General features: G+C 45.4%; 1 protein-coding gene and 1 long non-coding RNA gene across 5 annotated transcripts in view; both read right to left on the bottom strand.

The window, feature by feature from the left end:
- Window positions 1-13,611, bottom strand: part of LOC307183558 — a 130,378-nt gene that overhangs the window by 25,375 nt on the left and 91,392 nt on the right. For 2 of the 4 annotated variants that reach the window (XR_013827524.1, XR_013827525.1), the window contains exons 1-2: window positions 9,588-10,751; window positions 8,437-8,636 (exon numbers count right to left, since the gene is read on the bottom strand). This is a non-coding gene — a long non-coding RNA (uncharacterized lncRNA). Of the gene's footprint in view, window positions 1-6,939; window positions 8,637-9,587; window positions 10,752-13,611 lie in introns of those variants that run through there. The other 2 variants (XR_013827522.1, XR_013827523.1) reach the window with 1 other exon arrangement.
- Window positions 4,210-6,485, bottom strand: LOC307183554 (eukaryotic translation initiation factor 2 subunit 3-like). The gene is given in 2 exon segments (XM_079916238.1): window positions 4,210-5,582; window positions 5,584-6,485. Coding segments are annotated over 2 exon segments (1,464 nt in total). The 5' UTR covers window positions 6,229-6,485; the 3' UTR covers window positions 4,210-4,763.

Here is a 13,611-nt window from a genome sequence, read left to right as displayed (position 1 = left end):
CCTCATTTTCCCAGATGGCACATGTGAGGTTGGGAGAGCTGGAGTGACTTGCTCAAGGTCACAGAGCAGGGCTGGAACTGGCACCCAAGGTTTCTGCCCCTCAGGAGAGGCATCTTCCCACCCCACCCTTCTGGGATGAGGTTCGAGAAGGCCAGAGCATCAGGACTCACCAGGGTTGCTGAAGGGGATCAGGACAGGGAAATGGCTTCTCCCTGGCACCTGTGGGCTCCTTCCTGGCCGGCGGCTGCCAAGGCCACGCTGTCTTTCCTCCCCAGGTGTCTGCCGAGGCAGCTAGGCGTGGGAGGCTCCTGGAAAGCCTGCTCTGGGCAAGGCAAGGGAGGCCTCCCTGAAGAAAGCACCCTCCAGGACGTGGAGTGACCAGGCCTGGGGTCACAGCGTGGCCATAGAGGGCTTCGCTACATCTAGCTTGCACAGCTGCCTCCTGGCATCTGCCTGGGAGCTCTCCAGATCGCAGGGCTGGTTTTCCTGCCAACTGCCGGGTGCCTTTAAGAGAAGGACAGCAGTTCATTGGCTGAGCAAGGCTGCCCCTACCTCTTTACCTGAGCAGGTGAGAGCTGCTAGGCTAGGGGCAGACCAGGGAGTAAACAGACTGTGGCAACCAGCTGGCTCGCCCCTCCTCCACAGCCCTGGTCCTGGGCTTCCTTCCCCTCCCCAGCCCCCAACTCCGGGAATTAAATGGGAGTAAAGAAAGGGCAAAACATTCTGCAAAATGCTTAGTATTGTTCAGTTTAGGAAGCTTCATTATTTCACAGTCACCCTAGACCAGAGTTGACAGTAAGCCTTCTCTTTCAGATGGAAAAATCGTGCTGGGAGAGGTAAAGGGCTTGTTGAGTTTGCCTGGCTATTCAAAGGAAAGTTGATGGAGTAGGATGGTGTGAGGACCCAAACCTGAATCCCCTGCTTTTGACATCCCATACAGTGCTCTAGACCACACCACTGCCTTCTCTGTGAAACCTTTGGCAAGTCACTCACTGCCTCAGTTTCCACATCTGTAAAATGGCAAAGTCATGCTTGTGTGTAAGTTCACACTCACTGTATTGTATATTGTATTACACTCACACTTAGAGCTAAACAGGACTTTGGAGATTCTCTAAGCCAACTATTCATTTACCAGGAATTCACTGATTCAATAGGCATCACTATTCAGCAACTATTTTGCGCCTGCCTGGCCTGTTTTAGGGCCTAGGGGTACATCAGTGAACAAGAAAGTCAAGGATCCTACTCCTATTGAGCTTGCATTCTAGAAAGAGGGGAGCTAGACCTAAACAAGTAAACAGATCAGATAGGTAACAGTCCCCTGAAGAAAGGAAACAGGCGATACGATCAAGTAATGGCTGTTGCTATTGTACATTATGTGGGCAGAGAGGCTCTCTCTGAGGAGGTGATATTGAAGGTGAGACTTGAGTAATGACAAGGAACCAATCACTGGAAGAGCTGGATAGAGAGTGTTCCAGACACAGGGAACTACAAGTGCAAAGGCCCTGAGCAGGTGTGTTTGGAGAACAGAAAGAAAACTGCTATGGCGAGAGTAAAGTCCAATCCCTGCCCCCCTTTTTTAATAGATAAGGAAATGATTCAGAGGGATGACTTGATTGCCCCAAAGCCCCTCCTGCAAATATCTCCTTCCTCTCTTTATCCTCATGTATTAGGGAGGGAAACTGAAGCCTGGAGCTTACCAGCATACGTGGGTTACCAACCCAACAATCATCTCACCAGCCTACATTGCTATAACCTCCTGTTTCTCCATTCTCTAGACACTTAAAAGGGTAAAAACTATGATTTTAAGAGTTGATCACACTGAAGAACAAAATCCTGACCAACAGAATACAGTATTAAAAATTCCAGCAGTGGACTTCCCTGGTGGTGCAGTCGTTGAGAGTCCGCCTGCCGATGCAGGGGACACGGGTTCGTGCCCCGGTCCAGGAGGATCCTACATGCCGCAGAGCGGCTGGACCCGTGAACCATGGCCGCTGAGCCTGCGCGTCCGGAGCCTCTGCTCCGCAACGGGAGAGGCCACAACAGTGAGAGGCCCGCGTACCGCAAAAAAAAAAAAAAAAAAAAAAAAATTCCAGCAGTAATGCAAACTGCCACACAGTTATATGGGGTCAGCACAGACCCTTCCTGCTGAGGTCCTCTCCTGTTTCATTTTCAGAATTTTTCACTCTGGTGTTTATAAAGGGCTGCCGGTTTTCAGTCATCGTATTGTTAGCGGCAGCACTGCAATTGTTATTCTGGGACTGTCGGCTAGGTAATGGGGGATGAAGCAAATGAGTTCTGATGCTGCTGGTGTTGAGAACCAGGACTTGGTTCCAGAGAAAGGAGATACATATGAAGGATGAAAGGGGTTCCGTGAAAATCTTATGATTCTGGGTTTAAAATGGAAGTTTCAGTGTGAATTTTTGATGCAGCTGACCTGAAAACAGACACATATTCCCTAGCGCTGCCTACTGTTTTCAGGTCTAGAAACAATGAGCGACACTTTAGAAAGCAACTTCATTGTCCAGACTGTAGTCTCTAAATACTATTTCACACTAAAAGGAACCAGGCTCCTCAATAAACAAACAAACAAACAAATAAACAGCTGATACCAGCTTTAGGACAGAAGATGCACAATATGTACTTAGACTATCTTTTAATGCCAGAAATCAAGGAAGCTAGTTATGGCAAAGAGACTCAGCGGGCAACCGAAGCGTCTCGGTTGGCCAAAGTCAGGACAATTTGAGCATCAGTAAAGAAAATAACTGCAATCAGTTGAAGAACATCAAATATATTTTAATCCACGGGTCTACAATGATATATTAAAAATAAAAACTTCAGTGATCATCTTCAGAAGATATTAAGAAATCAATTCATTATTTTGAAAACTAGTAAATAAAGGGAAACAATTAAGCACTTGTTCTGTCTTTCCTGTAAGAACTGTGCCTCAGGCAACCAAATAGTAAAGGAGAGGAAGCTGCTCTTTCCATAAGCATTCCAACAAATAAAATGAAAAAGGAATGAAGAAGGATTGACTTGGGACATCATCACTTGTTATGAATTAGCTGATCTAACTGAAAATATTACAAAAACAGAAACAACTTGACATAATGGGCCTTTTGATGGAATCAATACCACCTTCTATGAAGAAATCATGCCTCCAAAATCAAGCAGGAGTCTGGCCAAGACTTTAGACGCAGGGGTTGACAAACTTTCTCTCTAAAGGGCCAGGTAACAAATATTTTAAACTTTACAGGTTATATAGCTCTAATCTCTGTTGCAACTATTCAGCTCTGCTGTTGAATAGTACAAATACCAGGCATAGACAATAACTAAACAAATGGGCATGGCTGTGTTCCAACAAAACTCTGTTTACAAAACAGAGTAGGGGCTAGATATGACCCATGGGCTATAGCTTGTTAACCCCTGTTCTTGACCTGACTACCAGCTTACAGGAAATACAGGGACTGCGGAACACATGAAATGACACCCCAAGGATGCATTTAGCAAAAGCTAATCTAGGAAGAAGTCTAACAGGAAAATCAATCTGATTTCTTTAACAAATAAATGTCAAGATACTAAAAAAGAGAGACAGAGGTTTAACGTATACATTAAAAGAAACTTAGCAAATATTAACCAAACACAATGTATGGACCTTGGGACTTCCCTGGTGGTACAGCGGTTAAGACTCTGCACTTCCACCACAGGGGGCGCGGGTTCAATCCCTGGTCGGGAAACTAAGATCCCACATGCCACACAGTGTGGCCAAAAAATTAAAAAAAAATAATAAAAATGTATGGACCTTGTTTGAATCCCAATTCAAACAAATATAAAAAAAAGTGTCATTGGACTCAAATATTTGATAATATTAAGGAATTGTTGACATTTGGTGCTGTTTGATGATGTACTGTGGTTGTGTTTAAAAAGGGGAGGTCTTATCTTTTAGAGATGTTGCTGAAATATTTACAGATGAAATGGTATGACATTTGGGATTCAGTTAAAAATAATGGGTGGTAGAATAGAAAGGGAACAAAATTGATAAGGAGTTATTAATTGTTGAAGGTAAATAATAGGTACAGTAGAAGTTCATTGTACTATTCTTTCTACTATTGTGTAAATACTTGAAATTTTCCACTATGAAAAGTTAAAATATATTTATGCCACTTCACACTCAGCCAACTGACAAAATTTTTAAAATCTGACAAACTCCAGTTTTGGAAGGATATGGGGAAAGGGTAGCTCTTACACATGGTGGGAATGGAAATTCCTATGACAACTTTTGAGAGGGATTTGTGTACACCCCACGACCCAAAAACTCCACATCTGGATATACACTAAGTGACACTTTAGTCCATTAAGAGACATGCAGGATAGTAAAAAGAGAGAGACATACAGGAACATTTTTTTTTTTTTTAAGAAGAAAAATTTTATTTCAAACAGATTCAGTGGGATGTGTGCTACAGCAAAGGCTGGTTGTAGCAGTTTCCTTTCAAACCTGCACTGATGTATAAATTAGACATTATTTGGGAATGATTAGTTTCTGGTAAAATGTAGATTCAATCCAACATTATGCCAACATTATGCCATTTTTACATTTATTGTAGACCCTATTTTAGAGGTTAACTTTTCATCACTAAAAAATGAGAATAACCTTACAGCTACTCCTAAGGTAATGAGCTGTGAAATTAATTCCTCACTATTGCTTTGAAAATATACCCCTAGGTGAAGAGAAATTCCGACTTCATCCAAATCTGTTATTTAATTCTTCAGTCATCACCTACTGTTGGCTTGACTGTCACTCCTCTTCTTATTTGACCCCAACCAATTAAACACCAGTGTTTCTCAACTCTTCGGCTAAAGGCAATTTTTTCTCCTACTTCTGTGCACACAGGATTAGTCAAAACGATTTTGCCCAAATCAGCCGTGACCGCGCTAACTCTTCCTCCTGTCGACAGGGATCCTAGGTTCACCATAAGCACTTCATTCTTAGGCAGCTTTTGCACTTTTGCTGCTTTCTTGTCTCCTTCAGTGAGTGCACCTAGAAGCCGTCTAAGCCGGAAATAGGAAATTTCCAATTCTGTGACGATCTCAGGTAAAGCTCCAACTGCACCAAGCACCTGCCCCACCATTCTGTCAGCCCGGCGCAAAGTGGGGCCAGTTTCTGTTCCCACTCCAGTAAGACCTCCTGGAGCAGCATACTGAAGATCATTATGCTCTGCGAAAAGTGATACAATTTTGGAAAAGATGGGTTTACACATGAGCTTTCCTTCACTATCTTTGGAAACAATACCAGGTCTGACTTCTATCTCCTGGCCCACCTTTAATACTCCTTTTAGAATACTACCACCAGCTACACCCCCCTTAAGGTCATCAACTTCACAGCCAGGTTTGTTGACATCAAAGGATCTAACAACAGTAAGTCGGGGTTCTGAAGTAAAGTCTCTTGGGGGTACTGGAATTTTCTTTACTAGGTACTCGCAGACAACTTCAATATCGTATTTTAGCTGAGCAGAAATTGGAGTAATAGGAGCTCCTTCTGCTACTGTACCTTGTACAAATGCAAGGATCTGTTCATACTGTTCTTTTAGCCTGGCTTTCTTTTACCAAATCAATTTTATTTTGTATAATCAAAATATGCTTCCGTTTCATGATTTCTATAGCAGCCAGGTATTTGAAAGTCTGAGGCTGAGGACAAGACTCGTTCCCAGCTATCAACAGGAGAGCTGCTTCCATCACTGCGGCACTGTTCAGCATAATAGCCATCAAAATATCGTGGCCAGGACAGTCAACAAAGGAAACATGTCTGACTAATTTGAAGTTCCCTTTGGTCCCTGGAATATCTGTAGGACACTCATCAGGTGTACTACTTCCACAGGATCTATAACATTCTGGCCAAGGAAAACTTGGGTCGTCAAGTTTATAAATCTTAGCATTAGCATAGCCAAGTTTGATTGTAATGTTTCTTTCTAGTTCATTTTTGAACCTGACAGTGTGAACTCCAGAAACAGCTTTTACAACCGTAGATTGCCCATGAGCTACATGACCAATTGTACCTATATTGATTGTGGCCTGTCTGCTGATAACTTCATGTGAAAGTGACGTCAACTTGGTAACATCCAAAGTGTTGAGATCTTGCCGAGAAAGGTGCGGCTGCCCTAAAGTCACACCAGCCTCGCACCCCGCCATCTTGTCTGGAGAGGAAGGAAGGCGTCTGGGTGGCTGCCTGACCATTCGCAAGCCCCCTTGTGCAGGGCGGGGCAGGGGAGGCGGGAGGGCCAACTAGGGCCCAGGCCTGGGAGAAGAGGATGGCCGGTGCAGCGGAGGCCTCACTGCTTGGACTTTTCTCCCCATGGATTTGTACAGTGCCTGCCGGCAGAATGACCGTGTGGCAGGCTGACCGCGTGGCAGAGTTCCACTTTGCAACGACAGCGGACGGATCCCCCTGGCGGCAGGCCCCACCTCCCTGGGCCAGTAACATTTTTTTTTAATACGAAAAATGGAAAACAATCAAAATGGATAAATTATGCTATCTTTGGATGGGGGAGGCTATGAAATGCAGAGATTTGGAAATGGCAACTACTTGTGGAGCTAAGAGCTGGAGCCCCATCAGGATAGATTTAGCTCAACAGACGTGGACTTAGACCCACTCTGGGCCAGGCCCTCTGCTAGGTGCTGGGGATACATAAGTGATATCCTTCAAGGGGTTCAAAGTCTAGATATCAGAGACGGAGGGGGCCTAACACATCATCTAGCTCAACCTATCCATTTCACAGATGTGGAAAATGAGGCCCAGAAAAGTTAACCGACTTGCCAAGGGCACACCGTTGGTTCATGGAGGAACCAGGAATTGAGCCAGGTCTCTGATGCTCAGAGAATCAAGAGATCTTGGAGCCACGCATTCTTAAGTTGAATCCTGGCTCTGTAACTCACTAGCTGTGACCTTGGCCAAGTTATTTAATGTCTCTCTCCTCAGAAGGATAATAATACCTATTCACGGCTTGATGTGAGGATTAAATGAAATGATATACATAAAGCCCTTGCCTCAGTGACTGAAAAGCAATAAGACCTTGGGGCTTCCCTGGTGGCGCAGTGGTTGAGAGTCCGCCTGCCGATGCAGGGGACGTGGGTTCGTGCCCTGGTCCGGGAAGATCCCACATGTCGCGGAGCGGCTGGGCCCGTGAGCCATGGCCGCTGAGCCTGCGCGTCCAGAGCCTGTGCTCCGCAACGGGAGAGGCCACAACAGTGAGAGGCCCCCGTGTACCGCAAACAAACAAACAAACAAAAATAAGACCTTAATGGATTGGTTATGTACTTGTATTATTATTGATATAAAGTAAGGCCTTAGCGAAGCGACAAAATGCTACATTCTACGTTATTCTCCAAATAGTTAATGTCATACTTCTTAGAGCCAGGATGGTCAAGGCTCTGTACCAAGTTGAAGGCTTGTCCCAGGAGTTAGCTGCTTTCTATTCCAGGCTCCACCCCAAGCAGCCACATGTAAGAGAATCCTCACCACCCTCCCACTCTGCTGACTGTCTGCTCTCTGAGGGCCATGCTGACACGACAGGGTAGCACAGCTTTGTAATCTCTGTGGATCCTCCTCCACTACCCTGAGCCTCAGCTACCTATAAAATGAGAATAATAGCAGAACTTATCACATGGGGTTGTTGTGAGGATTAAATGAACTAATGCCTAGCATATAGTAAGCCCTCAACTTATGAGATACAAGACACCTGTCCCAGGGCATCAGGCTTGGGAGATACAAAAAAGAATCAGCTGCATTCCCCACCCTCTAAGTGCTCCAGTCCAGGGAGGATACAGTCAGAGGCCACTCCCTTCCCATTTCTCCCCACCCTGTCACATTTCAGGCCTGGATTAGGGCCCAGGGGGCCAAGTGATTCTGGCTGCTTTGCGGGAGGCTAGCTCTAAAAAGGACTGAGCCAAACCTCCTGTGTCTGAAACCACCCACATGCTCACCTCTGCTGCTGAGAACCCAGCTCTGCAGAATCGCTGACTGTCTCCGGCTATTGGAGCCAAAGCATCTTATGCTCTGAATAATAAAGCCATCCAGAAAGTTCCCCGTGGCGAGCTGGGAACACACTCCAGTTCATACCCTTGGGGCCAGGCAGCCAGAAATATCACCAAAGGCCTGCCATCAAAGCCAAGCTCCTGTCCTCAGCAGGCTGGAGCCACAAGGCCCAGGGAGTTTCAATCCCCAGTCCCTTCCCTTTCCTGATGCCTTCTTCTCCCAATGAGACCATGTGTATTTTTCACCCAAGACCCTATTTTTACAGAGCATCATAAAACATTCTCAATAAGCTCAGTGACCATTTGTCCCAATTTTTCCAACCCTTGAGAGCAAAAGTCACTGAGGGTCACAGAAAGACATAGTAAGACCAATATGAGGCCAATGGAACTAGTCAAATATATTTGGTTCACCTGTGGAAGCAGGCATGGCATTGTTCTTTCAAGTGGATGTCAAAGCTGTAAACTTGCAGCTTCTCAGAGAGCTGGTCAGATGGTGTATTTGTTGTGCATGGCAAGATCCTTGTGGGCAGGGGCTGAGCCTTGTTCCCCTCTCTGTCCAGCACTCAGCAGCAAACACAGTGCCTAGCACTGAGCAGTCAATCCAAACACACCTGTCAAATGAATAAAGTTGCTTAGTTAGTCCGCCAATGGGTTTAAGATGCTTCTATTGCACATTCTCATATCAGCCTGAACTTTTCCTTCTCCTTGCTTACCCTACTTGTAATTAAATGATTCCATGTGCAATTATTTGTTTAATACATGCCTCCTTGACAAGACTGTCAGCTCCCTGGAGGCAGAGACTGCCCCCAGTTTTGTTCAACATTTGTATCCTCAGTGCTGAGAACGGGATCTGGCATATAGCTGGCACTCAATCAATGTTTGTTGAATAAATAAATGAACAAAGATGGCAAAGACGGCCACGGTCAGTGAGTCGATCCACCCACTAATTTTTTGTTTGTTCTGTTTTGTTTTGATTTTACTGGAGTATAGTTGATTTACAGTGTTGTGTTAGTTTCAGGTGTACAGCAAAGTGATTCAGTTATACATGTACATATAGTCATTCTTTTTTAGATTCTTTTCTCATATAGGCCACCGCTGTGCTGTGGCACTGAGCTTCACTCCCAGGTCAAAGGAAGCTGGCCTAAGGTTTTTTACTTCAAGATGCTGACAGTGCTACGGGAAAGTGTGGGGATACGGGTTTGTTAACACCCAGGCTCAGCTGTTCTTAGAAACAATCTGCCTCCTAGAAAGTCTATCCATTTACGAAAGAGCACAATGGAGTGGGAAGCAGGCTCATTTGCTGGTTAACCGGGGCCTTCCCTTTGCCTCTAGTTGGTGATTTGGGACATTTGGCCTGGGGATGGATGGACCAGATTTCAGCCTGGAGTTAGTAATGGAATCTACTTTGTAGAGTTGTTATAGGAGAAAATGAGTATATAGGTGTGTAAATATTTACCACAGGACCCGACAGTGGCACTACTGCTCAGTAATGGTATCTAGAGTTGTTGTTGCTACCAATACTCTGCCTTCTAAGGCTGCCCTTGGATGAAGGATGCCATCACCTGGATGAAGATCTTCAGGATGGAAGTCTGGGGCTGGGCTTCTCCAAGGCATCTCCCAGGGACAACCTGGACAGACTGCAGGGAAGGAGTGAATCAGCTATGTGACAGAGACAATACTCCAACTGACTTGGGCAAAAGTTGGCCCACACTTCCCTTAAGTCCAGAGTGTAGAACTGCCTTGTGCACAGCTGGATCCAGGAGCTCAAGTAATATCACCAGGACGTTTCTTCCTTGCCTCTATCTGCTGCTGTCCACCTTGCAGCCTTCTGTGTCTCAGAGAGGCTGCCCGAGGTGGCTTACATCCCGCCCTCTCAGCTACCAGAGAAAAGAGAAAGTCTCCCTTTCCTGAAGTTCAGACCAGACCTCCAGAATCGAGTCTCATTGGCTGTAACTGAGTCACATGACCACTCCCGAACCAATCATTGTGGCCAGGGGATGCGAGCCTCTGATTGGCAGAGCTGAGTCACATGCCGACCTCTAGGCTATGGGCTGGAGTCAGCTGCACAGATGGGGAGGGAATGAACCGGAACAATTTAACAATTACTGTTGCCAGAGAGGGGAGAATGTTGCTGGGTCAGCAAAACAAATATCCCCTGCAGATTACAAACCTCTCTGCAGGTCAAGTGGCAAGGGCAATGTCACAGTGAGACCAAACAAACATCAGTTCCAACAGACAAATAAAGTGGTAGGATCTGGAGGGATTCCCAGAGGACAATGGGGCATTTACTCAGCAATCTGCCAAGAGACCTGTTCTATAGGACCAAGATTAGGGCGAGGCAAATGAGGCACCTGCCTCAGGCACCAAGTTAAGGGAAACGCAAAAAAACTTAGTAACCTAGATAAATAATACTTGAATACAATATTTTATTATTAAAAAATCTGGGCTTCCCTGGTGGCGCAGTGGTTGAGTCCCCCTGCCGATGCAGGGGACACGGGTTCGTGCCCCTGTCCGGGAAGATCCCACATGCCGCGGAGCGGCTGGGCCCGTGAGCCATGGCCGCTGAGCCTGCGCGTCCGGAGCCTGTGCTCCGCAACGGGAGACGCCACAACAGTGAGAGGCCCGCGTACTGCAGAAAAATAAATAAATAAATCTATTTATTTATTTATTTATGGCTGCATTGGGTCTTCATTGCTGCACACAGGTTTTCTCTAGTTGGGGCGAGCGGGGGCTACCCTTCGTTGCGGTGCACGGGCTTCTCATCGCGGTGGCTTCTCTTGTTGCGGAGCACGGGCTCTTGGCGCGTGGGCTTCAGTAGTTGTGGTTCGCGGGCTCTAGAGCGCAGGCTCAGTAGCGGTGGCGCACAGGATTAGTTGATCCGCAGCATGTGGGATCTTCTCAGACCAGTGCTCGAACCCATGTCCCCTGCATTGGCAGGCGGATTCTTAACCAGGGAAGTTCAAATATAATATTTTAAAAATAAAATTAATGCCCAAAATCCATGATGAACAAAATACCAAAACTTTAAATGAAAGCAGGATAAGTAATAGTGCTGTAGAAAGCCATATTGAAGCTTGGGGCAAAAGGAAAAATCAGAACTACTGATTTCACTTTTATGTAAAATTTTGGTATTTTGTTCATCATGAAATTTTTGGCATTAATTTTGATTTTTAATATATTGCATTAAAATATTATTTGTCTTGATTTCTGAATTTTGGGGCACCCCCCTAAATTTTGTGCTGGAGGCAGGATGCCTCAATTCCTCTTACCCTAGTCTAGGCCCTGCTGTCTTCTGTGGGATTTGCTGCAGGCAGAGAGGGAAAGCCACCCTGAGATGAAGAGATGTGTCCAAACTGGCATTCCCTGGTGGGAAGGGCCCTGGGCTGGAAGTGAAGCCCTGGTAGCAGCCCTGGTTCTGCCATCCGTGTGCTGTCACTCTGCTACCCTGGGAAAATACTTTCCTCTCTAGTCCTCAGTTTTTCCACTTGCATATGAGGGACAGGGCATGATTAATGGCATTCAAGCAATAGAACCCAATATCTTAGTTTAGAAAAAAAAATGGAAATAGAGCTGTTAAAGGGGCATGTGGGGGCTTCCCTGGTGGCGCAGTGGTTGAGAATCTGCCTGCTAATGCAGGGGATACGGGTTCGAGCCCTGGTCTGGGAGGATCCCACATGCCGCGGAGCAACTAGGCCCGTGAGCCACAACTACTGAGCCTGCGCGTCTGGAGCCTGTGGTCTGCAACAGGAGAGGCCGCGATAGTGAGAGGCCCGCGTACCGCTATGAAGAGTGGCCCTCACTTGCCACAACTAGAGAAAGCCCTCGCACAGAAACGAAGACACAATACAGCAAAAATAAATTAATTAATAAACTCCTACCCCCGACATCTTCTAATAAATAAATAAATAAATAAATAACAAAAAGAAAAAGGGGCACGTGCTGAGGTAGACCTATCTGCACCTCTGTACCTCCACCAACTCAACAGCCCCTCCAAGTGCTCCACGGAGTCCTTAGGAGTTCCAGGGGGCACAGCATGAAAACCTTTAAATTCCATGATCTCTAAGATCCCTCAGCAAACCCATTTTTCTGCCTGAGATAATGTACACATTTCAGTTCCTCCTGTCTATGCTTTATTTAGGTCAGTGTTTCTCATATGGCCAGGCTTCCCCTGTATCAAGGACACCGCAGATGCTTTATTTAAAACGCAGTTTCTATGGCCCCACCCTAGTTGAACTGAATCTGAATCTTCCAGGTACGAGGCCCGAAGCAACATTTTGAACAAGCAAACTTCCCTGCCAGTTGACGGATACCCACTGAAGTGTTTGGGTCCTTCCCTATTATTTCCACAGAACCTCATAAAGTATTTTATCCTGGAGCTTTCATTTACAACCATCCTTCTGAATGACCAGGGCAAGGAGAAAAAAAACACAGGAATAGTCAGATGAGTCCAAATAAATGAATCTAGGTTTGCCAAGTAGAAACAGATCACAGTGAGATCTCCACGACCCTTCCCAGACAGAACATCCTGGCATCTCCTTGTTCAGCAATCCCACAGTTTGTATCTGAAAGAAATCATCTGTGCATTTCTCTTTTCTTCTGGAGTAGCACTGGCAACCTCAGGAATTATTTATTGAATTATCAGGTTTCTTAGTATATAATTGAGTTCCTGGGAGCTAAGAGTGAGCATGCCTGTAAGGCTGTCAAGGAAATTCATTTTAGACTTCGGAAATACGGAAGATTTTTGTCATTTGCAATGGAAACAGCCATTCATTCATTCATTCATTCATTCTTTTTTCACTCAACTAGCTTGGCAGATTCACTGGTGCATAAGATATTTCCTCTGCTTTTTTTTCCAGCTTTATTGAGATACAATTCTCACACAATACAATTCACCCATTTAAATTGTAAATTCAATTGTTTTTGATATATTGAGTGTGCAACCTTCACCACAATCAATCGTAGAATATTTTTATCACCTCAAAAAGAATTCTTGGACCCTTTAGCTGTCACCTCCCAATCCTCCAACCCCTTAGCCCTAATCAACCACTACTCTACTTTCTATCTCTATGGATTTGCTTATTCTGGACATTTCATTTAAATGGAATCACATATTATGTGTTCTTTTGAGATGCGTTTCTTTTTAAAAAATATTTATTTATTTATTTTGGCTGCGTCGGGTCTTAGTTGCAGCACGCAGGATCTTTCATTACAGAGTGCGGTCTCTTCGTTGTGGCGCTTGGGCTTCTCTCTAGTTGTGGTTGTGCGGGTTTTCCCTCTCTAGTTGTGGCGTGTGGACTCGAAGGCACGTGGGCTCAGTAGTTGTGGTGCACAGGTTTGGTTGCCCCGCAGCATGTGGGATCTTAGTTCCCTGACCAGGTATCAAAGTCGCATCCCTTGCATTGGAAGGTGGATTCTTTACCACTGGGCCACCAAGGAAGTCCCCGAGATGGGCTTCTTTCGCTTAGTGTAATGTGCTCGAGATTTATGCATGTTGTAGACTGTATCAGTACTTCATTCCTTCTTAGGGCTGAATAATATTCCATTGTGTGGATATACCACATTTTGTTTATCCATTCATCAAGTTGA

The sequence above is a fragment of the Stenella coeruleoalba genome (genome assembly GCF_951394435.1).
Source record: "Stenella coeruleoalba genome assembly, chromosome: 3".
NCBI classification, from domain to species: domain Eukaryota; kingdom Metazoa; phylum Chordata; class Mammalia; order Artiodactyla; family Delphinidae; genus Stenella; species Stenella coeruleoalba.
Note: the sequence above shows the minus strand (reverse complement) of the source record. Positions and strands in the feature narration are given on the sequence as shown.